Here is a 27268-nt window from a genome sequence, read left to right on the forward strand (position 1 = left end):
CCTTTCTTACTTCCTTCTGTTTGTGCTCCTGAAAACGTCTCCCCTCTTGTGCCACTTTCAGAGAAGGCACGTGGATAATAAGGAGACTGGCAAACACAGACTGAGCCCTGGGGGCCTCGGGGATATCCATGGGGCTGCTGACCACGAAGTCAACAGTTCAAATTCACCAGCCTCTTCTCAGGAAGGAGAGACTCTCTACTCTTATATATATATTTGCAGTCCCGGAAACCCCCAAGGGCAAGCCTTCTCTGTCCTACAGGGTCACTCGCTGTGAGTCGGAATTGACACAGTGGCAGTGAGCGTGGTTTGGACTTGAGCACATATGGAGCAGCGCTAGGAAATGTCTTGTGCTTTCTATAAGCTCATTTCCTAGAAGGCAAGAGGGGAGGAAAAGGTCAGAGATGCGACTGAAAAGGTAAGTGGGGCCCACATTGCACTGGTGGCACTGGTAAAGCCTCGAAACGTTTTAAGGAGAAAAATTACACAATTACATCTGCCTGTTGAGACATAAGACTCTCTCTGCTCTTCTGGATCTGGATAAGGCAAAAAATAAAGTGGCTGGAGGCAAGAAGAGTAGTTCGAAAGATGCCTGAAATAAGAAGCAGCCTGTGGAAGTAGTCTGAACCAGAGGCGCATGGAGCACTGTTCAAGAAATGCAGGCCAAGAGAAAATGCGATTGAACAGATAGATGTGTGGCATCAGGAACAGAAAAACGATACCCATGGTATTAGCAATGACAATGGGATGGTCATTCATGCGATGGATAACAGAGGAAGAATAAATTTGGAGACTGTGTTAGTCTGGGTAGACTAGAGAAACAAATTCATCGAGACACTCATATGTGTATAAGAAAGAGATTTATATATAAGAGCAATTGAACATTGAGAAAACATGCAGCCCAGTCCAGATCAAGTCCTGAAGTCCAACATTAGCCCATATGTCAGATTTCAATCTATAAAGTCCTCTTCAGACTCACAAAACACATGCAATGACACCAAATGTAGATCACAGGCCAGTGGGTAGAAAGTCTTTGGATCCAGTGTCATTGGAAACATCTCAGCGCTGGCAGGGGTCTCTGCATCAGGGTGGGTCTCTGTGTCTTGTCAGCTGCTATGTTTCCCAGGGAGTGGCAGAAAGAGAAGTGTCTCCCACCTCCAAGGAGGAAGTCCCAGATTTCCCAGAATTCTCAGGAGACGGCCATGCCCACACACAGGCCTCATTAGCTATGACCTGATTGACAAGCTAGACTCCACCCCTACACTCTTCATCCTCAAATTGACAAATGATTATATAGCTACCACACTGCAACAAAACAGATAAACGGACCTGGATCTGCTCATTCAGCCAGTAAACATGTTCAAGCACCTATACCTATGTGGAGCTCAGAACTATAACTCTGTTGTTGCTGTCGCTACTATGGCGGTCATTGTGGTTGTTAGTGCCAGAGAATTGGTTCTGGCTCATGTTAACCCGGTATGCAACAGAAGGAAACCCTGGTCCTTCACCATTCTCACAGATGTTTCTGTTTGAGCCTGTTGCTGTCTCAGGGAGGGTCTTCCACTTCCCTATTGACCTCCTTCTTTACCAAGCATGATGGTTTGGGGCAGTAAGAGGCAGTTCCTGATAACATTCCAAGCATGCGGGATGAGTTCTTGCATCCTCTTTTCAAATGAGCATCCCAGATGTATTTCTGCCAAGCAGAGTTGTTCACTCTTCTGGTAGTCTACCCATATTCAATATTCTGTACCCCAAAAGGCATGAAATCTTCTTCAGTCTTCTTTATGCGTTGTCCCATCGTTTTTCATATGTGTATGAGGTGATTGGAAATACCATGGTTTGAGGCAAGCATATTCTAGTTCTCAAAGTGACATGTCTTTGCGCTTTAGTTCTTTAGAAAGGTCTTTTATAGAATATTGTCCCAATGCATATGCTGCTTGATTTCCCAACTGTTGTTTCCATGGGAGTTGATCATGGATCCAAATCCTTGACAATCTCAAACTGATATCCCTGTCACAGCACCTACTATAGTTTCAATACATTGGGTATAGGGTGTGTCCGCCTCACCACTGAATCTCTATGTAGCTAAGTTTAATCTTGTCATGGTATAAGAGGAGTCAATGACCAGATGAATGAATGTTCAATCATGAAAAGTGCCTTTGCCAAATGTATTATAGTGAAGACAAAATTGATTAATATTGCTAGAAAGAATGTTAATATAGTCAAATAGTCTTGGCACTACAATAGTCTTGGCACTACAACAAAGATAATAAACATATGTTTGAAGATTTGATATAAAACATCAGCTAACCACACACAAGACCCACATTCTTCCCCTCTCTGAGCTGTTTATTGTTGTACGTCAACTGAATTTTCATTATTTGAAAGAGCTAAAATCAACTACAGCTTCTTTATGGATAATTACTTGAGGAGCTAATATGATTTTCCTTTTAGGTGTGTCTCACAAGAGGAGTTATAAGTAGGTGGCAAGACTCAGAAGCCAGACTTGGCCCATATTCACACACTGTGAAGATATTTTGGGCAGAGCATCTTAAGATATTGAAGTGTAATTTGATTTAAAAATGTCATACATGCTTTGATTAAGTCATGGTGGTGACGGATAAGACTGCTTCTTCTAACCGTGATACAAGGCTGCTGTGTGGCTTGTTGAAAAGTCACCCAGAAGGAACTAAAAGCCTCTGATTCTTTTACAGGATATATAAACACCACTGTAAAATTTTTACAGAATTTCCATTGCTAGCCAATGTGTAGAACTTTTATTATAGGATCTGCTAGATAAATGGATTGTCAAATTGTCTCCTTTGTAAGTATAACCTCTCCAAAAAACAGCCACTACTGCCTCTTATTACATACCTATAAGATTTTAGCTATATTACATTCATCACCTCCAGCCCAAGCTTGTGGAACAGGTAATACAATTTCATTGTACCAATGAAGAAGCTGAGGCTCAGAAATATTTTAAAATTTGCTTATGATCACACAGTAAGTAACAAAGCCAAGGTCCCAACTCTCCAGTCTGTGTCCTCTTCCCTGTCCAAGCTGTCTCTCAAAGATTTCAGTTCCCAGTAAGTAAAAGTGAACCCAGGAACTGTAGACCACATTAACTCAGGCCAAAGATCCTTTCAGAAAGGTGAAAGAAAGTGAGTTATCTTGGCTCGATTGGAGGAGAGAAATAAATCAGCTATGCGCCTAACACTTCATAGGGAACTATAGAAGAAGCAAGTAAAGTCTAAATGTGATTTCTCCCTTGTACAGTGAGTGAGATGAGGCTAGAATAAACAAAGGACATGACAATTTCCTAGTGTTTACAGGAGAATTTCTAATTTATTTCCTCTCTGTTCAAAGCAAAGACATAGCTGATAAATGGAGAGAATACTGCTGTGTACTCTTCTAGAAGAGGTTATTGGCACTAAACTTTCTAGAACACTTCCTCAATTAAATCTAGGGGGTGCTTTCCCATCCCACCTCCCCACTCTGGGAAAAAAAACCCGCTGCTTTGTCAAAAACTAACGTCCAGAAGAAGGGAAGTAAAACAGTTAACAGCTACATATGCTCATGTAGTATAAATAAACATCTAATATCTGTGTCAAATCTTTTTTAAAGTATTATTCCAGCATCCTTTAAACATATGATCTTTGCCACCAACCCCAGTACATTTTCAGTTGATCCCATTGTTAACAGAGAATAGTTCTTCTCTTCTGGCTTTTAACAGGATTTATGCAAACATCAGAACATTTAACAAGCTGCTCTCATTATCCACAGCTCCGGGTAGCAACTGGCTCTCTATGACATGGCATAACATACAAATGACCCTTCTCTCCTGCAGCACTGAGGAAGCCGTGGGCCCTGCTCTTACTGCAAATAGCTCACACTGCCAGAGAGACCAGGAGACCATGACTGGCACAAGCAATGCACACATTAAATGGGACTAATGACCTCTCTGGGGCCCAGGTAACTGTGTATTTTGCGACTGAGCTTCTACAATATGATTCTTCTAGGGGAAAATATTCACGGAAGTTGAAAGGGGGAAATAAACAGTTAATTTTACACATTAGTCATCAGGACAAAGCAAAGTACCACTTGACGGAAAACTTAAAATACAGGCTCCTCTTAAACCAAATCTACCCACACCTAGAACCACAGGAAATCTTTGTCTGTCTGGAAAAGCATCCTCTTTTCTGATTATGGCTTGGTGATCACACCGATTTCTAGGATTACTCTTTTATCTGGAATCCTATCTGCATTGGTCAGCCACCGTGGCGAGAGCAGAACCTGGAGAATTTTCTCATGCCTGGCTAGGGCCAGGCCTAGAAAACAGCAATTTAGACATTGTTTACCGTTGTTGTCAAGAATCCCCACCAACCAACTAGACCAAACCTAGATGTTCCCAGGAATGCCTAGGTTCAAATGGCTTCCCACCCACAATTGTTATTGTCCTTTAGTTACAATGCAGGGGGTTAAATTAATTTTAAAGGGTCTCCAGATGATCTAAAAGCCATCAACATGGGGGGGAGGCATAAAATCCCAAAATGTACAATTCATGGCAGAATGATCCAGAAGAATAAATACTTACTCGGGTACCAAAAGACAGCCATTTACCTTGGTGGTGCCATTGGCAAGCAAAGGACTGCCAACCACAAGGTCAGCAGTTCAGTGACCAGCTGCTACTTGGGAAAGAGATGAAGCTGCCTGCTACTGTAAATACCTGCAGCCTCACAAATCCCGTAAGGGCCACCGTGCGTTGTTTTGTGTCAGAATCCGCTCAACGGCAGTGGGTTGAAGTTTGAGGGTTTACAAATACAGTCCCATCACACTCCATTCCTCTCTCGCTTAGTTTGACCCTTCTCTTTCTCGTCTCCACTCCCCTGCAAAAAATTCAGTTCTGCTCAAACATCACCACCACCCTCTTTGATTGTGACTTTTCACAATCCATCTAGTTACTTTGGGGATAAGCTTTGGGGATAAAGACTATCAGACTAGATATGGATCAGAAAGCTAACAATCAAACAGTCTCCTACTGTCTTGGTTTCTGACCATCAGGGTCTCTAGTGTGCACTTATGAACACACACAAATGCAAAGCCACATACCACAACATTTATCCAAAAGTTCACATGATTCTATACTATCTAACCCAGTGGTTCTCCACCTTCCTAACGCCACCACCCTTTCATACAGCTTCTCATGTTATGGTGACTCCCCAACCATAAAATTAGTTTCATTGCTACTTCCTAACTGTCATTTTGGTACTGTTATCAATCAGGCGACCCCTGTGAAAGTGCTGTTTGACCCCCAAAGGGGTTGCAACCCACAGGTTGAGAACCACTGATAAGCACAAGAAAGAATTTTAAAAAAACGATGTTTCTAAAGGTTTAGATGGGTGAGGATATCTTTTTTGTAACCCTCCAAAAAAATCAACTTTAAGATAATGTGACCAAATACTATATTGTCTAAATGCTGCAGTAGAAAATTGAAAGGACAAGGAGAAATCCATCCTTTCAATTATTTAACTTAACTGTTTACAGATAATTAACCGGATGTACAGTGTGCCTTGAGCACCTGGCTGGTCTCCAGATGATGAAGGCTAGCCTCCTTTGGCAGAATGGGCTTCTTACCTCTAGCATCGAGCCTGCTATAAAGGCCGCAATTCTGTGACAACATCATATATTTGAGATTCCCAAATATGGACTTTGAAATTTTTACCACCTGCCCCTCAAATAGGAATTAAGTAATTGGACAATATATTAGAAATCGCCATCTTTTCCTGTGTGTAAGGCATTCTGACGTCCTCAACTAAATCCGGGTGTGACAGGCAAGAAAGGATGGATGGGAACAGAGAGCCCAGGGAGAAGTGGGAGGGCAGCTCTTCCATAGAAGGGATTCCGACCAAGGTCACAAACAAAATGTGTACAAATTATTAGGTAGCAAGTTCATTTGCTCTGTGACGTTTCACCGAAATCACAATAAAAAGTTCCCAAAAATACACATAAAACATGCGCGCACACACACACAAATTGGAGGAAAACAGAATCATATAGCATACACATCAACAATTAACAAGATTGCATTTTCCTTCGTTTGGAAACTCAGAGACTCCTGGTTGAGTTACTGATGCTGGGAGACAAATGATCAATGTATAAAATAAAACATACCAAGCTGCAATGCTTAAGTAACACTTCATCTTTAACCCATATAATTTACTCCAGCGTTAGACCATGAGCGCCTCCTTCATGGTGCTGGTGCTAACGCTGCCAAGGAGTCAGAACACATTGGCAGGTGTTTCACACATTCTAGAAAAAGCAGAGTATACTATTACATTAATGAAAGGTCCAGGGCATTTTATGTGACAAGCTATGAAACTGAGGGAGGAGGGGGAAAGTATTCAAACAATCCTTGCAAGAGTTTCAAAAAACTTCAGAATCTTTTTTTTAATTTGTCAGTTAATCAATAAAATATTTTTATTTGTCAGCTAAACAATAAAAAATATTATTGTTCAAGGTAACAATAAAAAATCTGCTATTTCATACACTCCACCTACGGTTTAAATCAATACTATTTAAGAGATAGTATAGCATGAAGGTTAAAAGCAAACTAGAGCTAGACTATTTGCCTCCAATTCCCGGCTCTGCTGTTTACTAGCTAGGTGACAGTAGGTAAATTATTTAATGGTCCCTGGTGGTGTGGTGGGTTACGAAATGGGCGGCTAACCGCTAGGTCAGCAGTTCAAAACCACCAGCTGATCGATGGAAGAAAGATGAAGCTCTCTACTCCCATAAAGATTTACAGTTCAGAAATCCACGAGGGCGGTTCTGTCCTGTCCTATAGGGTCACCATGAGTCAGAACCAACTCCACAACAGTGAGTTGATTTCATCTGTAAAGGTGAGAATAGCAATAAAAAGATCCACCTCGTACAGTCATTGTGAGGATGAAATAAGTGAGTTCATCTGAAGTGCTTAGTAAGTGCCAGCGGTTCACACACGGGACTGGTGACAGATTTGAGGTTTGTGGTCACTCAGAGGGCCTTGGCAATGTACATCTGAGTCATCAGCCAATGAAAACCCTAGGGGCATCTTTGAGAAAGGACCAAATGGCAAAACTGAATACAGGACCCATAGCTCATGGTGATACATATACATATATATATAATTCTAAATTAGATACGTGTATGCACCTATAGCCATCGTCTATGTGTTTGGTACGATGCCTGCCTCAGAAACTAAATCAGGATGTGACACGGGGAAAGGTAGGAAGACCAAATATGCAGATTTCAGCTCAGACATAGCTTCTGAAAATGAACTCCTGTTTAATGCTGTTATTGACGGTGAACAGAAATCACTGAGGGAGCCGGAAAGGTTGTGTTTCTTTCATTGAGTTACTCCTCAGACATTGTCTGCTCAGCTGTTTGAACATTACCTGGAAGCAGTTAATGGATTGTTTGTTCAGCAGCAAAGTTGGCTATCTCTCGGTGTCTTCTCATAAAGCCTTGCTGTGCCTTAGGTGTTACTTGGCAATAAATGTTCAATTGACATTTTAGTGTACAAAATCTAATTACCTGTTTTCTCTACTGTAAAAAAAGGGGGGAGGAAAGACTGGGAAAACAACTATTCAGACTTAATTGCAATGTGTCCTTAACCCTTCAATAGCTGTGTAATTAACTTACAGGTTTTTTCCAACCTTAATATATTTTTCAAAAAGGAAAACAGAGTGTAGATTCTAAGAGTAGTAGGAAATATTACTACATCAACCAGACACAAAACCAAACTCACTGCCATCGAGTCCACTTCCACTCACAGCAACCTTATAGGTCAGACTAGAACTGGCTTCTGGCAGGATAATAGATAAAGCTTTACTGAAGCAGAAAGTCTCATCTTTCTCCCTTGGAGTGGCTGGTAGGTTGGAACTGCTGCCTTTATGGCCAGCAGAGCAATGCCTAATCCACTATAACACCAGGCTCCTTACTACATCAACAGGCACTTCTGAAACCTTGCATTAAAATACACTAACCCTCTATTGCCAAACTATAGACATAATTCTATCAAGAGGTACAACAGGAAATTGTACCAAAACGTACCCCAATGAGCAGTGCCACTTCGAGGGTGAAATGTGGCCGGGCTGCTGTGGCAATCCCAGAGAAGGTCAACATTGCCTGAAGCAGCTGGAATAATAGAACAATCCACCTACGAGCTTTGATGCTGTTTGTATCACCGAATCATAACTTGGGGAAACAGCCCCAACATACCCCGCAGTGCACACTTACAACTGCCCTTACAGAACAGAGTAGTCAGATTCCCTACAGGATCAGATTTCCCCCTCCAAATTCATCCCTAAAAAATAAGTCTATCAATTTCTGTTCATTCCCAGGCCAATCTACAAAACTCTATGTATCTCAGTGCACCTACAATTTTAAGTAAATTTTCATTTGTCCTTAATTTCCTTCATAAGTACCTCTGATGGGGGTGGGGGTGGGGGAATGCTTTCAGAGTTCAACGTCAGATTCCATATGTCATCATTCCCTTAGAATGGTACATATTCCTAAGGCCCAGAATCTTGTTCTCTCTGTTAGCAGCTTATAAGATGAAGACAACCATCCACACACTCAGCTCTCTGGCGGAGCCCAGGGGGAGCTAGACTGGTATGAAACAACAGGTGTGAGCTCCACAGACAGACACCAAATAGAACTCCTGCCAAACTGCGCTCCCTTTCAAAATACACGGCAACGCTAAGCAAATGGGCAGTTTGTGATCCTTTTCTGGATTCAGAGCCCTGGTGGCATCATGGGTTGCGTACTGGGCTCCTAACCACAAGGTCTTAAGTTTGAAACCACCAGCTGATCTGTGGGAGAAAGATGAGGCTTCCTAGTCCCTTACAGAGTTATGTTACAGGGGCAGTTCTACACAGTCCCATAGGGTGACTGAGTCAAAATTGATTCAATGGCAAGAGTTTCTTGAGTTTGATTTTCTAGTCACTGTCTTCCAAGGGCTCTAAAGTAGGAAAGGGAGAGCAAAACAAAAGAGGATCCTTTTCCTCCATAAATTTCAAGGCCCCAGAGTCTGATTCTCGGTCTCCCTCTTATAAGTTCAAGTCATTTCTGACTTGGAAAAGATGTATTGTTGTGAGCACTCTGCATCTGAGAGACAGCATAGGCAGATCCAGCACAGCTCAGATGAAGCAGACCTGGGTTGGAGTCCTAACTCCGCAGTTCATCAACAGCCCTCTGTGCTTCCGTCTCCTGCTTTTGAGAATTTATTTCCCCTGAGAATTAAGTGTGATAATGCATGAAAGTTCTCAGTTTAGTGCCTAATTTGTTGGGCAAAACCAAACCTGATGCCACTGGGTCTATTCTAAGTCCTAGTGACCCTGTAGGACCGAGCAGAATTGCTCCGTAGGATGTCCGAGGCTGTACCAAACCATATGGAAGCCAACAGCCAACCATATCTTTCTCTGAGAAGGTGGTAAGTTTGAACCAACACCACTGCCTCCTGGGCACCTCCTGACTCATAGTCCATTCCCCTCCCACTGTAATTGTGATGTGGCTCAACAGGTAGCCAAAGCACATCTTCTGAAGCTGCAGATCACCCCACGTCCCATTACTGAGTCAGATGGGCCACGATAGGAAGTACTGAGACATGGAAACACTGAAACCATAACTTAAGCTGCATCATAAAGATCTGCTATCTTCATCCCTCAACTTACGTCCATGAGATTCAAGTGATAATTTCTACTCTTTGCCTAGAGAATTCAGACTTACCTAGAATTTAAGGGAAATGAGAAAAAGTAGAGCCTTCAACCTGTTTCACGTAGTAGAGGAAAAAGTACCTGCGCTTTCTAAACCATGTGTGCCTCAGTCCCCACAATTGAGCATACTGAATAAGTTAGACTGCTGTCTTGTTGTAGAATATTACAAAATTATGGAACTGTACACTACATATTTTTATTGAAAGATCATTTTATTGGGGGCTCTTACAGCTCTTATAACAATCCATACATCTTTGAGAAGGATGATGGCAACAAATGTTCAAATGTGCTTGACACAATGGATGTATGTATGGACTATGATAAGAGTTATATGAGACCCCAATAAAATTATTTTTTAATCCATACATCAATTACATCAAGCATTATATTTTTAAATGTCAAATATTTTTAATTCTATAAGGGTGACATCAAGCAGCAAATAGAAGATGTGTCTAACTTCTTAATTAGAAATATGTTAAAAGCAGAATTGTGCATAATTTTCAGATATCAGCAATTATAAACATAACTTTTTTTAGAAACCCTAAACATAATTGTCCTTTTAAACCAAAAGTCATCAAGAAGCAATTAAGATGAACTCTATTACATTATTGTGATAGATAATAATGCACTTTCAAAAAACACATCACACCATCAATCCATAATCACAACAAAGAGCATAGAAAAAAGGTAGAAGGAATATAGAGAACCTAGTCTAACTCACACATTAAAAATGTTAAGCCCAGGTTTGGACATAGAGGAGAATAAACACAATACCCTTCTAAAAAGACTTTCAGAAGATGTATAAAGATAAATGCCATCATTGTTTTCAGCCACTCAGAAGGAAATTGTTTTCTCAACTAAACACATGTTTTCACAAATTAGGGAGGGCAGATTTACTGAAAACATTCCTTTTATTTAATATACAAGACAATCTGTTTTCTAGCATGATAGAGGAATGTCCTATTCTGATTTATCTAAAAGTCAAGTTAATAGAAAAATTGCACTCAAATAATTAAAATAGAAATAAAACCGCAAATTAAGCTAAAATTCATTTAGTATTTGGTAATTCATAACCTTTTAGTGGTTCAGAATTATGATTATGAATATCAATTAATAGTACATTATGGATGTTTAGGATAACATTGTATTGTTCTGATTCACATAAATCTCTTAAGGTCTTTCATTTTTGTGTTCCAATGCCAAGTATAAAAAGCTGTCAGAAGTTGTAGAAAGTATTCTCTTCTCACAGAATATGTGCTATGCACTTACTATGCAACTTAGACCTCTTCCCGGAAACTCCCATGTCACTACAGCAAGTGAAGAAGCCACGGAACAGTAGATTCAGGAAGAATCAAAAGAAAGGTCCTTCCTTGATCTCTGGGAGGGATCTGGAACCTGGCACCCCACCTGCCTATTGCCCCACTGGAAAGGAATGAAAGCCTCTAGGGACAGACACAAGGACGGCTATCCACAAATGACCTACCTGGTCACCTTGAAGATTACACAACTCATCACAAAGACCCTCTAAGCACCAAAAATGTGTGAAACAAACTTGAAGAGATACTTTAAATTCTACTATATAAATCATGAGCTTCAATAGTTAATATATGAATCAAAGTTTCATATAGAAATATATGCAAAGATATTTACAAAAAGATATGCTCATGTAAGAAATGCTACAGCCACTGGTGGACATGTATGTGGGGGGTGGGAGAAAGGTTGGAGAGGCTATGATTATGCATGTATTACTTTTCACTAAGACTCCATAATATTACTATTTTGAATTCACTTCTTTTTGTAGTGTCTTTAAATATTAAAGCCCATTTACTAAATATTTAATTTGCTGCTATATAGAGAAAAGGTCAAGTTGATACTCAGTTGCCTCCTTCCTTTTTTGTCATGAAGAGAAACTTCAAAACAAGAGGCACCATTACCTGGTACCAACCTTCTTGAGACTCTAGCACGATGGGGAAATGGCAGATTTACTGGTAAAACTTTGACAGCCTTTATACTCCATGTTTTGTTTTGTTTTGTTTTGTTTCACAACACTATGGAATCCACTGCTTTTTCTCATCAGATAAGTTACCCTGCAACGCCTGTCTTCACTACACACAGCCATCAATACCTTAGACTCCAAAATGCATACATTTCCTTTCTAACTGTAACAGTTTTACATTTCAAAGTAATATGCTTTTCTGACGTGTAGTTTTAAAAAAAAGACTGCCTTTAATCCAAATTTGCACCCAGAATAGTATACCCCTTTTCTCACAATCTAAAAGCAACACAGTAACAGAAACTATTACAAATCATTTGCAACTAGCACCCACTCTTCTTTTAATATCGAATGCTCCTTGTTGGTTTTCAACATCCATGTGCCAATGTGGACGGAGAGCAGACCATTACTTGGAGCTAAGTGGATTTGCTGGGGACCAAGTCTGCCCTCACTGGTGCTGCGGCTCCAATTGATAGCTTGGGGAAGAGACCAGACAGGGGCTTTGAATGTATCCGCGCACCAAGTCAGTTGAGAGGTAGTTCCAAGCCATTATCAAGAAAGCAAGCCATTATCGTCTCTGCTTTTTTTATTACGAGCAGTTTCACACCGATTCTGAGAATCAGGCTTCTCTGTCAAGATCGATTTTAATCTCACATTGGCACTACTACTTGCATGCATTTATGTCGAGACCCTTTTCCAGAGCCAGTCAAAGGACTCTTACTTCCAGGAGATCCACACCCGAAGCTATGGACCCAAAATAGGAAATCTCGAGAAGAAACAAGCCTCAAGTGGAAGGTAGACAAAAAGATACTTGGGGGTGGGGAGCTACAACTGTCTTGCTAACTCAATGGGGAGAAAGTCTGCCTGGGTCTGGCCGGGAGCTTTTTCCTGGATGTGGAGGAAACCACAAGGTCAGAGGATGAGGCTTGAGGCATTGATTGTGCTGCGCTTTCTGCAGCGCAGGAACTGTGGTTTCCGTCACTCTGTACTTTGTTGCAAAGGTTCACTGGAAACTGCCTGCCTATCGGCAAACTTCGTGTTTCTGGGAATTTCAGGACCGTTTGAACCAAGAGACGATTCCCACCCTCAGCCCCCATCCGAGGATAATCTGAGCATTTGAGGTTCCACGCAGAAAAAGCGGGCTCGGCTCGGGAGACCGGTGCGCAACCGACCAGTGGTGTCTGCATTTCGCCCGGAGAGCGCGCTGCCTCCCGCCCCCAGGGGCTGGCGAAGCCTGCGGGGAAAGGAGGGAAGGCATCTGTCACCGCTCCGAGTGGCAGAGCGGAACTTTTCCTCCGTTCCCAGGGCAAAAAAAAAGTCACTTCGGCTTCTCACGCCGAGTCCGGCCTGGGAACCTCCGGACGAGGCAGGAAGGTTGGGTGATGAAGAGCACTGGAAGGAGCAAACAATACTAGCCCGCGACGCCCCCCGCGAGCGTGCATCTGCCGCCTTACCTTAATGATGCTGCTGCGCCGGGGGGTCGCCCGCACCGCCTCCAGCAGGCTGGCCTCGCCGTCCGCCGGGGCCCCAGCGGCGCTCGGCGGGGCGGCCCCGCTCCGGAGGTCCCGGCCCCGGCCGGCGGCGCCCACTGCCAAGCCGTCCGCAGGGGCGGCGTTGGGGTCTACCCGGGGGTCGTCTTCGCCCGCCGCCGCGGAGTCGGGCGGCGCCGGACTGTCCCTGCCAGCCGCGCCCTCAGCCATGGCGGGACCCAAGCGGGGCTCCCGGGGGGATGGAGTGCAGCCGCCGAACACCGAGCACCGGCGCGCTCCTGAAACGGGAGGCGGCTCGGCCAGACTTTGTTTCAACGCCCGGAGGAGGAGGAGGAGGAGGAGGAGGAGAAAGAAGAGAAGGAGGAGGTGGTGGTGGCGGAGGAGGAAGAGGAGGAGGAGGAGCAGGCGGCGGCAACTTTCTGGAGAGGAGACATCGCACGGGCGGAGACGTCGGCGGGCTTGGGTCCAGGAGGCCGGCAGTCCGGCGGGGGACGGCCCAGGGCTGGGGAGGGGGTGGGAGCCGGAGCGAGCAAGAGGCGAAAAGGAGGTGTCCGAAATGTTCTGCAAACGCCTGCTCGGCGCCAGACAAAAGGCGCAGGGCGCGCGGCCGCCGGGGCCGAGACGCGCGCGGACGCGGGGTGACCCGAGCCGGCGCCCGCGGCCCGGCGTATCCGCCACCTGCCCGGGGACAGCGGCGCCGCGGCCCTAGGCAGTGAGGAGGCGGCGGCGGCGGCGGCGGCGGCGGCCTCCCCTCGGCTCTGTTGTGACAGGGAGGGAAGGCTTGTTTTGACAGCCCTTGGGGATTGGCAGGCGCCGGGGCCTCTCAGGAGGCTCGGCGCGCCGAAGGGGGCTCGGCTCGACCAATCGCCACCGCGCAGGGGCGTGCCCTGGCGCGGAGAATGGAATGCGTGCTGCACCCGCAGCCGGCCCGCGGGCTTAGTGTACTCGAGCGACGGTGGGTGTGTGCTCGCGCGCGCGCGCGCCCACCCGCCCGCGAGGGATGCGCACCCGCAGGCTGTGTGTATATTTTAGGAAGTTTTGATATTCAAAACGAGCCAGCAGATGTAGCCAAATCCGGAGAGAGAAAGATCTTTGTCTGCAAATCAGAGCCAATGGAAAGAAAGTGCTGAGCCTTGAAGTCCAAGTCTTTGAGGTGAGGGCAGCTTCGCCTCCTCAGAGGGTAATTGAAGGCGCTCGCGCCAACCCTTAGAAGTCAAGTCCAGGCAGAGATCAACTAGGGCTTACTGGGACCCTGGAGTTGAATAATTTGCTTCAGGTTCCATGAAAGGATTCTCGGTTTACTCTACGAGGCGAATAAATACAAGAGTCAGATAAAAGAGGTGAGGGAAGGGAAATGGAACCAGCTAAATCCCCTTGCAGAGTAACAAAATTTTTTTAATAAAGTACAGATGATGAAAGTTTACTAAACACAAGGGAAAAGAGATGGGGGACTTAGGCCCTGTCTTAAAACATCCCTTTTTGATAATCTCTTTCTGTAGATTATCCTATGTAAACATGTTTTGCTCATTCGAGGCAAACTAGAAATGGAGAGGAGACTTATCTGAGGATTATGCATGGTCTCTGAAATTAAGTTTAGAATGCTCAGACGCAAAAAAAAAAAATGTCTTCGAGACATGCTGGTTACTGGTTTCAGAAAAGCAGTCCCAAAAGGCCATGTCCAACCAGAGTTGCCTCTCAGGATTGGGTTCCTGAGTTCCAGATTTATCAGAGGTGTCTTGAGAAAAACTCAAAAAACAAACTCACTGTCACTGAGTCAATGCCGACACTATAGGACAGAGTAGAACTGTCCCTGCGAGTTTCTGAGACTAACTCTTTACGGGTGCAGAAAGCCCATCTTTCTCCCAAGTAGCAGCTGGTGGTTTTTTGAACTGCTGACCTTACAGATCACACGTGGCCCAATAACAATTACTTCACCGGAGCTTGAGAAAGGTCAAAAAACTAGTGCTTTCATTTAAAGGCATTTTGATGTTAGAATGTATATTAAACCTTATTTATGAACATTAACAGTTTCATTTTAACTGTTGGTAATTTAATAATTTTAGTTTTTACTCGTTCCTTCATTATAGCCAAGATGAAGAGAACTATTTCATTGTTTTGGAACCAGAATTCATTAGAATATCAAAATATTGGATGTGTACAGGGATTTAGGGATCATCTAGGAGAGCCCTTTTATTTTACAAAAGAGCTGAAGGTCCAGGGAGACTTCTTGTCTCGCTAGTTCGTGCCTGAAATTAGAATCTGCGCCAGGCAACCTTTCCAGTCATTTTTTCACTACTTTTTCATGCTCCTCTCTGGCTGCACAGTCAGAACTGAATGCACTCCTTGAAAGAATTCAGATTTAATGGTACCAGTTCCCAGGGAATAGTGAGGAGGCGTGACTTTGTCTTTTCTTGAGCTATAAATGCAGAGCAAGCAGCTGACTGTAGTTTAGCAATCTCTGGTTTTAAAGCCAACACCACCCTCTAGCGAAATTTTGGGAACTACAATAAAAAATTCCTTCCATAATAGCAAATGCACTGAGGGAGATGAAAGAGGAGTATTAATGTGCAGTGGGGAATCACACACTTAAATTTTCCTTTTTAACCCTGTTATTGCAGTGTCTGCCTCTATAACCCAGAAAGTAAAAGAAGGCAGTAAGAAGTGCCTTAGATTTATAACAGCCGTGCATGTCCTTCATCCCCATTAACTCAAGAACTCCGTCCTGTACTACGGAGGAAACCGGCCTGCACTGCTAGCTGAAAAGTGGGCAGATTAAACCCAGCAGATATTCTGTGGGAGTAAGATCTGGCCATTTACTTCTTCAAAGATGTACAGCCTGGGAAAACAAACGCATGGGGGGCATTCTGTTCTGTTCAACAGGGTCGCTAGGAATCAAAATGGATTTGATGGGCATAGGTTTCATTTTCAGTTGATTATTGTTTTGTTGTTTTGTTTTGGTCCCAACAAAAATAACATACATTCGGCTTTTTTTTTTTTTTTTGGTTTTTCAACTACTACATTTGATTCCTGTCTTTTACTGTTGCTTTCTATGCCTCGTTTTTCTGTGTTATCCTAATAGTTTCTAGAATTTTAAAAATCCATATTTGGGTTGTTCTTTGAAAATGTAAAACTGCAATGTCTCCCTCATTATCTTATTGCGCAATACTGTCATCAAGTATTTACCATTTCATGGATTTATGTAACATTGTAAAATAATTTATTTTCAAAACACTAAAATCAGTGGCACTATACTAACACTTGGCAAATCTGTAGCACAAGCCCTCTTTAAAATGTTGAAAAGCAAGGATGTTACATTGAAGAGTAAGATATACCTGATTTAATTGCCTCATATGCATGTGAACGTTAGACACTAAGAAAAAATAATTTCACTGCAATAAAATGGAAAAAATCATTTCACTGCTATCCAGTCCGTTCTGACTTATAGCGACCCTATGGGACAGGATACAACTGCCCCTGTGAGTCCTCAAGACGGTAACTCTTTAGGGGAGTACAAAGCCTCATCTTTCTCCTGAAGATGTTTTTGAACTTCTGGCCTTTTGGGTAACATTCCAACATGTAACCAAAGAAATATCAGAGCACTTGAACTATGGTGTAGACCACTGGTTCTCAACCTTCCTAATGCCTTGGCCCTTTAATACAGTTCCTCGTGTTGTGGTGACCCCCAACCATAAAATTATTTTCATTGCTACTTCATAATTGTAATTTTGCTACTGTTGTGAATCGGGCAACCCCTGTTAAAAGAGGTCATGACTCAAAGATTGAGAACCGCTGGTGTAGACAAAGAATAATAAACGTACATGGACTGCCAAAAGAACCAAGAAATCTGTCTTGGAAGAAGTACAGTCAGAATGCTCCTTAGAGACAAGCCTAGTGAGACTACATCTCGCGTGCTTGTGCATGTTATCAGGCGAGAGCAGTTCTGGAGAGGACATCATCCTTGGTACAATGGAGGGGCCGTGAGAAAGAGATGATGACACCGTGGCTGCAACGGTGGGATCAAACAAGAGCAACTGCGAAGAAGGCCTAGCGCCGGGCACTGCACAATCATTCCATTGTGAGGAGGGTTGCTATGCCTCCACTGCACCAAACAACAACGCTAACACGTGTCCGTGATCTTCAAAAACGAGATCTACCTCTCTCTGTTTTTCGCATTCAGTCACGCACACATTGAATCCTTCGCTCTCAGCATCTGTTCATAAAGGCTACTGTTTGTGTCATTATATTTTATGAAAATAGTTGAACCTTGACCTAGCAAATCTTGCATACTCTCATTTTCTACCATAAGCGCTGAAGGCTTTTCCTGATACTCTGGTCTGCAATTCTAATTAAATAAATAAAACAACCTTCCTGTGGTGAATAAGAGTATTGAATAGACAAGTCAAATGTCACCACTTATCTCACCATACAAAAAAGACACCCCCCAGATCCACCACATACTGTGTTGCTCATATTGTTTTGTCCTCTTCATGGGAGGTTAGCACTGTGAACAAACGGTCCTGCCCACAGAATTGTTTACGTGTGCATTCTACCTTCCTACTCCCTACTCCAGGCCCAGGACAATGCGCACAAAGACCTTGTCTATTTTGTTCATCTCTTTATCTCCAATTTCCAGAGCTCAGCTGGGCTGCTATACAGGAGGTGCTCAATAAACATATTTGTGCAGAATCTTCACCTTTATAATGTGTAACTGAACAAAATGACCACTTCTGGTTAAAGAGAAATGGCTCTGACACTGCCCGCAGTTATCTTCAAGGGTGCAAAATGCCCTGAGAGAGCAGACATCCGAGCGGAGTTGCAACACCAGCAAACGTGCTTATAATTTAACGTTACCTGAAATCCATACAATGTAATAATAAAAGGAAATACGGCCTGGCCCTGAGCCATCCTCACAATGACTGAGATCCTTGGGCTCATTGTTGCAGCCAATATGTAAATCCATATCCTGCGTGGTCCTTCTCTTTTTCACGTTGGACTTTACAAATGATGCCTTTCTCCAGGGATTTGTCTCTCCTGATAACATGCCCAAAGTAAGTGAGACAAAGTTACTCCCGCCTTGCTTCTAAGGAGCATTCTGGCTGTACTTCTTCCAAGAGCAGATTTGTTTGTTCCATGGTACTGACAATATTCTTTGTCAACACCATAATTCAAATGCATCAATTCTTCTCATCTTCCTTATTCAACGTCCAACTTTCACATGCATATGAGGCCACTGAAAGTACTGTGGCTTCTGTCAGATGTGCCTTACTCCTCAAAGTAACCTCTTTGATGTACACGTTAAAGAGGTTTTGTGCAGCAGATTTATTCACTGCAATGTGTCATCCGATCTCTTGGCCGCTGCTTCCAGGAGCCCTGATTGTGGATCCTTGCCAGCCCCAATCTTTTCTCTGTTGAGCAGAATGTTACCTGTTGGTCCAGTTGTGAGGATCTGGCTTTCTCTACATGAAGCTGTAATCCGCACTAAAGGCTGCAGTCCTTGAGCCTCATTAACGAGTGCTTCAACCCCTCCTCACTTTCCGCTTGTAAAATGATGTCATCTGCCTGTCGCAGGTTGTCAATAAACCTCCTCCAAGCCTGATACTGCATTCTTCACTTAATCAGCTTCTCTGGTGAGTTGCTCAGGGTCCAGATTGAATAAATATGGGGACAGTAGACAGCCCTGTAAATACCTTTCTTGATTTTAAATCATGTGGTATTTCCTTGTCCTGTTTCCACAAATACGAACTATACAAAGACAAGAAGGCAATGTTTGTGCCACAACAAACCTCAGGTGGCAGGAAGGGGCAGGGAAGCAGGACATATGGAAATGGAGCACCCAGGGAGAAAGGGAATGTGTTGTTACATCGAAGGAACTGCAACCAATATCACAAAAAATGTGTATACATTGTTCAATGGAAAATTAATATGCTTTATAAACATTCACTCAACTGCAATAAAAGAAATAAAGTTACTAGAAATCTGGACTTAGATTGAAAGGCAACTAACCTAGTGAGGTCTAGCAAACTCACTTAAAACATCTATCCTGGAATCAAAGAGAAGTTATATCAACTACAGGGTTTCCAACCCTGGGGGCCAACTGGGCCTGAAAAAAATTCCGTGAACATGTTAAAACTTTCCATACACTTTGTTTAGGTTTTCAATATTTGAAAATGCTTCCAAGCTGTGCATAAGGTTTTCAGCCACATCTTCCTCTGAAGTGGGGAGCCGAGTTCGTCTTCATTGTCTGTTCTTAGTCTGGAAGCTCTGTTGAAACCTGTTCACTCTGGGTGAGCCTGCTGGCACTTGACATGCCAGTGACAGAGCTTCCAGCCGCACAGCAGCACAGAAGCCCCCAGGGTGAAACAAACTGGCAGTGGGTGCATCAAAGAGCTCGGGCATGGGAAGAACTGTGAGGATGGTGCAGGACTATGCAGTGCGTCATTCTGGTGTAAGGTCGCTATGGGTCGGAAACCGACTCAATGGCACCTAACAACAACATACACGTCAGAAAAATCACAGAATGGGGCCGGGGAAAGCCGGGGGCTATTATTTTAATTGCTTTCAATGTGCTGATCGGAGCCCTAGCGGCCTAATGGTTAAGCACTCACCTGAAAACCTAAAAGTGAGCCGTTCAAACCCACCTAGGGCAGCAATTCTAAACCTGTGGGTCGTGACCCCTTTGGGGGTGGAAGGACCCTTTCACAGGGGTTGCCCAATTCATAACAGTAGCACAGTTACAGTTATGAATGAGCAACAAAAATAATTTTATGAAAAAAATAATAATAATTTTATGGTGGGGGGGTCACCACAACATGAGGAACTGTACTAAAGGGTCGAGGCATTAGGAAGGATGGGAACCACTGACCTAGGGGTTCCATGGGAGAAAACCTGGGGATCTGTTCCTGTAAAGATTATCGCCTGCCTCTCCCGACACAACAGCTGGAGCCAAAATGGGTGAACAAGTAAATGTGGTGAAGAAAGCTGATGGTGCCCGGCTATCAAAAGAGATAGTGACTGGGGTCTTAAAGGCTTGAAGATAAACAAGCGGCCATCTAGCTCAGAAGCAACAAAGTCCACATGGAAGAACACACCAGCCTGTGTGATCGAGTGGTCCCAAAGGGATCAGTTACCAGGCATCAAAGAACAAAAAATCATATCATTGACTGCACACCTCCATGATAGGATCGCTGAAGACAAATGGGTGCACAAGCAAATGTGGTGAAGAAAGCTGATGGTGCCCGGCTATCAAAAGAGATAGTGTTTGGGGTCTTAAAGGCTTGAAGGTGAACAAGCGGCCATCTCGCTCAGAAACAAATAAGCCCACATGGAAGAAGCACACCGGCCAGTGCGATCACGAGGTGCCCAAGGGACCAGATATAAGGCATCATGCAAAAAAAAAAAAAAAAGATATAAGTGTGTGTATGTATGTGTATATATGTGTATATGTATATATGTATGCGTATATATATATTATATTAAATGAAGGGGGAAGTGCAGAGTGGAGACCCAAGGCCCAAGTGTCGGCCAATGGAGATCCCCTCATAGAGGGGCTTAGGAAAGGAGATGGGTTAATTAGGGTGTGAGGTAGTATCGATGAAGAACACAGCTTTCCCCCAGATCCTGGATGCTTCCTCCCCCCAACTACCATGATCCGAATTCTACCTTGCAGGGCTGGATAGGACAGAGGCTGTGCACTGGTACATATGAGGGTTGGAGATACAGGGAATCCAGGGTGGATGATACCTCCAGGACCAAGGGCGTGAGGGACGATGCTGGGAGAGTGGAGGGTGAGTGGGTTGGAAAGGGGGAACTGATTACAAGGAGCCACATGTGACCTCTTCCCTGGGAGAGGGACAGCAGAGAAGGGGGGAAGGGAGACCCCGAATAGGGCAAGATATGACAAAATAACGAGGTATAAATTACCAAGGGCATATGAGGGAGGGGGGAAAAGGGAGGGAGGGGGGGGGAAAAAAAAGAGGACCTGATGCAAGGGGCTTAAGTGAAGAGCAAATGCCTTGAGAATGATTGGGACAGGGAATGTATGGGTGTGCTTTATACAATTGATGTATGTATATGTATGGATTGTGGTAAGAGTTGTTGGAGTCCCTAATAAAATGTAAATGAAGAAAAGAGGAGAAAAAAATGATTAGGGCAAAGACTGTACAGATGTGCTTTATACAATTGATGTATGTATATGTATGAACTGTGAAAAGAATTGTATCAGCCCCAATAATTTGTTAAAAAATAAAAAATAATTAAAAAAAAAAAAAAAAAAGATTATCGCCTGCCTGGAAAACTCTGTGGGGCAGTTCTACTCTGTTACATGGGGCTGCTCGGAGATGGAATCAATTTTACAGCACCTACCAACCCCCAAAAAAAAGTACCAGAAAATTTCATACAAAATACCCTTTATAATTTACAGATAAGGAATCTGAGGATTAAGAGGGTCATGCAGCTTGCTCTAGTCAGACCCATGTGTAGGAAGAGGTGGAACATGGATGCTTGCCCCAGTCGGTACTTCAAAGCCTGTACCCTCCTGCTGAATGAAAGCCTCGTGAGACTAGTGCAGCGGCTATCTCGGAGAGGAGGCCTATTCCGAAGAACCCCTCCTTCAGATGTGGAGCTCTTAGCAGCAGTGTTACCTGACTTCTATGACCCCAAGCAAGAGTAAGAGTCTGACTGATTCATCATTTTGTGGTGAAATGTATTTTATCCTCTCATCTACAGATGTGTCAGAAAGATGATGTCATTATTCAGGGTCAATTATCTTGATGCATTTAAAGATTCATTGACCATAACCAGTGAGAAGACAACAGCATTTTCAACTGAATCTCTTGTATTTATATTTAAACAAAGCACTCCCCAGCATGCATTGTGATTATTTCAATTTGCTGGTTCAGAGAGAGAAAAAGTATTTATAGTGTAATTTGTGGCCTATATATTATATTAAATATATACAGATTAGACAATATAAGCAAAAATATGCCTTCATAAAATTCAAAGGATTTTTCCTTGAAATATACTCCTTTCTCTTTTATATTAGAAATTAAGTAGGAAGGTGCAGGAATAAAATAAAAATCAACTAACCTTATTGCAAAGTACCAGTGCCATAATAAAGTCCTACCAAAAATGTCGAGTTATGAATTGGTTAGAAAGGTATAGATTCCTCAGATTAATACATTTTCAAAAATATACATAAGGATAATAAGTTTGAGAAACCTTTTATGACAGCCTGTGGCCTTCAGTGCCTGGTGGTGGTTTCTCTTGTCTGATGTTGGGGAACTTCTACTACCTGCATGAGGACAGGATGCGTGGTCTCCGGGAATCGTCACCACCACCTCAGGAAGTACCCCATGTAGATTCTGGGACTAAGATGCACTACCAGGAGGCCTAAACCAGGGGGTAGTCTGCGTGTGTAGAGTAAAATGTTTTAAAAGTTGGTGGTCAGACAAATGGGTGCATAAGCAAATGTGGCGAAGAAAGCTGATGGTGCCCGGCTATCAAAAGAGATAGTGTCTGGGGTCTTAAAGGCCTGAAGGTGAACAAGCGGCCAACTAGCTCAGTAGCAAAAAAGCCCACATGGAAGAAGCACACCAGCCAGCACGATCACTAGGTGCCAAAGGGACCAGGTATAAGGCATCATGGAAAAAAAATAGATATATGTGTATATATGTGTGTATGTATATGTATATATATATACCATATTGAATGAAGGGGGAAGTGCAGACTGGAGACCCAAGGCCCAAGTGTCGGCCACTGGAGATCCCCTCATAGAGGGGTTTAGGAGAGGAGATGGGTCAGTCAGGGTGCGAGGTAGTACCGACGAAGAACACAGCTTACCCCCAGATCCTGGATGCTTCCTCCCCCCAACTACCATGATCCGAATTCTACCTTGCAGGATTGGATAGGGCAGAGGTTGTACACTGGTGCATATGGGGGCTGGAGGCACAGGGAATCCAGGGTGGATGATACCTTCAGGACCAAGGGTGTGAGGGGCGATGCTGGGAGAGTGTAGGGTGAGTGGGTTGGAAAGGGGGAATTGATTACAAGGATCCACATGTGACCTCCTCCCTGGGAGAGGGACGGCAGAGAAGGGGGGGAAGGGAGACTCTGAATAGGGCAAGATATGACAAAATAACAATGTATAAATTACCAAGGGCACATGAGGGAGGGGGGAGCGGGGAGGGAGGGAAAAAAAAAGAGGACCTGATGCAAAGGGCTTAAGTGGAGAGCAAATGCTCTGAGAATGATTGGGGCAGGGAATGTGTGGATGTGCTTTATACAACTGATGTATGTATATGTATGGATTGTGATAAGAGTTGTATGAGCACCTAATAAAATTTTTAAAAGAAGAGAAAAAAAGAAAATTATTAGGGCAAAGAATGTACAGATGTGCTTTATACAATTGATGTATGTATATGTATGGATTGTGATAAGAGTTGTATGAGCCCCTAATAAAATATTTTTTTTTTAAAGTTGGTGGTCAGTATTGTTGACTTTCTATGACATGGACCCTGGAATTGGAGTCGATGTCATGATGATGTTCCCCACTGGTGCAGAAGCCACACAAGCACTTATGGAAAAGCAGCTTGAATGGTTGCAGGGAGACTTCCACAAAGGCTTGTTACTCTATTTGACAACTGGGATTGTTTTCCAAGTACAGAGTCCAGCCAAATATACACTCAATGCTCGACATTTGCCGCACAGGAATGAGTACAGAATAGGTTGCTCCTCCCCCACACTCTAATTCTAGGTACATACCCCAAGTGCAGTTCACCTAAATGTGGTGGCAGAGAGGGTTTCTCCAAATTATGGCAAGACATGGTGTGTTTATTAATGTGTTTTAGCATCATAGAACCCATTCAAGAAAACAAAGGCTCATCTTTCTTTCTCTAATGCACTGTTGTCCTTTGGTCAGGATATAATTTTAAGCCCTATACTGTTACTGTCATTGATAGACCTTTTATTCCATTGTATCCTAAACATTTTGTAGGAAGAATCAAAGTGTAATATTGAAATAAGCGGGGGGGAAATAGTAATGAGTTTAACATAAAAGTCAAAGGTCTGGTTTCATTTTTAAGCCCTATTTGTTCCAACTAAGTTTTCAGGTGTACGCCTCTTTTGTTAACCACAATACAAATCTATCTGCTTTACAGCTATAAAAAGTATATCTTTAAACTTAAAAAAAAAAGAATCCCAGTGAAAGCCAAATTTCTAGTGCAAGTTGTAGTGTCACGGCTGTTCCGTCATTAACCCCCTGATCTTCCAGTCCCCACCTTCCTCACTGAGGCATGCAGGTCACCATGGATACAGCAGCCTCCACTCTTAGCCATGGTGGAAGAGCAGCAGCTGTTGGACCACGCTCTGGACTTTTGCCAACCTCTGTTGTATATAAATTGTACTGGTGAAACTGTTCAGATCCTGTGACGATTGTTTTCAAAAAGGTAACTTTAAAAAGAAAAGGATATTTCAAGAAACGTCTGAAACATTGTGAAGCAACAGAGGACTGAGAGGAATTTAACCTGTGAAATAGGGTGACAGGGAACAAACCTTGCATGATACAGGGAGAGGGTGTAGGGCTTTCATCAAGCTGTCCGCTAACCACAATTAGAGCTTAATAATTAAGTAGAAAATAACGTAATTCAGCACTCATGTGGATTCTATTGCATTAACAAATATTCTTTTGCAATGATATATACATTTTACCACAATAATAAAATAAAACTCTGGGCAAAATATTCCAAACACTTCTTTCTCAGACTCTCATTTCTATTACTTGTTTTAAAAATTTTAACAATTTTTTATTAATCATTTTATTGGGGGCTCTTACAAATCCTATAACAATCTATCGTTCAATTGTTGCACATACTTTTTTAATTTTTGAATCATTACGTTTCTCACAAGCATACCTTTGTGCATTCTAAACCTCAGAAAGATAAATATATGAATAAAAGTTTACCTTTCCATTTGTTTGTATTTTTCTTATCTTCAAAACATGGATTAAAAGGATTTGAGGTTTGTTCGTTTTCTGAATTTGTAAACAAATGGTGTGTGATCTATGACTGAAACTAAAATCAAAGGGGATATCACTCACCCCATATCTAGTGATTAAGAAAAATAGCATTTGCCCTTATTTAATTTTAAAAGTAACATGCACTGTATTCTCACCTATTTCCCTCCAATCACCAGTTATTAATGACATTCACTAATGTGATCACATGGAAACATTTCGTTAGACTCGTTGCTGTAAAGCAAATCTACTGTTTTTGCAGCTCTTTATTGATTCTCTCTAGACAAGGACTGTAGGAGCCTTCGTCACATAGTACATGGAGCTGAGCACCGAAGCATCAGCAGTCCAAATTCAGCCGTTCCTCCCAGGAGAAAGATGAGACTATCTATTCCTGCAAAGAGTTCAAGTCCTGTAAGCCAAAGGGGCAGTTCTACTCTGCCCTGTAGAGGACTATTATTTGGAATCAACTAGATGGTAGTGAGTTTCGTTTGGGGGAAGGAAGGCTTGTGCATCATCATCCCATTGAGACCAGGCTCAGCCATGTGACTTGCCAATTAAAGATGAGTAAGAAAATCCCTAAATAAAGCAGACACTTTATTTTTTGTTTGGTTGGTTTTGGTTATGGGTGTTTTTTTTAGATCATTTTATTGGGGACTCTTACAACTCTTGTTACAATCCATATATCAATTGTATCCGACATATCAGTATATATGTTTCAATCCTTCGTTTCTAGACATTTACTTTCCATTGAGCCCTTGGGAATCAGCTCCTCTTCCCCCCGCCACCTCATTTCCCCACCCCACCCCAACCCTCATGACCCCTTGATAGATTACAGATTGTTAAATTTTTTTCAAATCTCACACCAACCGCTGTCTCCCTTCCCCTCTGGTTTCTCTGGTTCTTCCCCCTGGATGGGGGTGTGTGGTTATGTGCCATTCATTGTGATTGATGCCTCCCTGCCTCCCTTCCCACTACCCTTTTGGTATCTCTATTTCCATTCCTGGTCCTGGGTTCCATGTGCTGTGAGTTTTATCTCTTATACCTATGTACATGCTCCCGTCTAGCCCAGAGTGGGAAGCAGCACTGGGGTCGTGATGCAGTCGCTGCAACAAAGGCTCCATCAAAACAATTGTGAGTGTGGTGCAGGACCAGGCATGTTGTACGTAGGGTCACTACAAGTGACAATCAGTCCAGGGCAATTACAACAAGAATGCAATTGCTATAAGAGAGTGGTTACGCATAATCCAACTCAACAGGTGTTTGAAACATGGATAAGAGAACACTAGGGACTTGGGGAAATATTACCAAGATGCCTAAGGGTGTGAAGAATATAAATTAAGATGTATCATGAAAATAGCTGTGAAAAAAAAAAGAAAAGAAAATAGCTGTGAACCTGGCCGGCCCCACTATGAGATATGATTTACCTCACTGACCCATAACCCTACAGGGGGCAACACTGGAGACACAATGTGGGAATTGCGCCCAATCTGATCCTGCCACAAAGAGCCAACACACTAAGGAGGTGAGATAGTTAATTATGCCAGCCTGGCCGATAAACACATGTTGGATTAATTGAAGGGTGGAAAGATAAATGGCTCGGCTTTCTTTTCTCTCGTTCTTTGATCATCGGACCAGTATGCGGCTGCCTTGCTTGTTCTGTGCCTCCATTTGCCTCCATTTGCAAGCTACACTACCTGTGGGACACCTAACCTATGGACTGTGTCACTGTAATTTGAGGCCCCTTTAAGACCTGCCTCACCAGAGAATCTGGAGTTGGGGACTGACTGTTGGTGACCTGGCTGACGGTTGGTGACCTGCTTTGCTGTTTGCTGCCTGTGCTGGGATAGCCTGAATCTCTCTACAGAGGACTACCTGGTGGCCCTCAAGACTTAAAGGACTGCCAGTGTCTCACAACTCTCTCACGGGAGTGAGTTGCACTGAGCCATGATTTGTACTGCTTTATAATTTAACTGTTCATTTCTTGTATTATATATATATATGTATCTATCTGTATGTAATTTAACAG

The 27268-nt window shown here is 43.1% G+C and overlaps 1 protein-coding gene across 2 annotated transcripts in view; it reads right to left on the minus strand.

Moving 5' to 3' along the window:
* PLCL1 (phospholipase C like 1 (inactive)) overlaps positions 1 to 13728 on the minus strand; it is a 362562-nt gene extending 348834 nt beyond the window's left edge. For both annotated transcript variants that reach the window (XM_075529726.1, XM_075529727.1), the window contains exon 1: positions 13200 to 13728. In XM_075529726.1, coding sequence (XP_075385841.1) covers positions 13200 to 13445 — 246 coding nt within the window. In that variant the 5' untranslated portion in view covers positions 13446 to 13728. The remainder of the gene's footprint in view (positions 1 to 13199) is intronic.
* Positions 13729 to 27268: the final 13540 nt, after the last annotated feature.

Source organism: Tenrec ecaudatus, chromosome 13, assembly GCF_050624435.1.
Source record: "Tenrec ecaudatus isolate mTenEca1 chromosome 13, mTenEca1.hap1, whole genome shotgun sequence".
In the NCBI taxonomy this organism is placed as follows: Eukaryota; Metazoa; Chordata; class Mammalia; order Afrosoricida; family Tenrecidae; genus Tenrec; species Tenrec ecaudatus.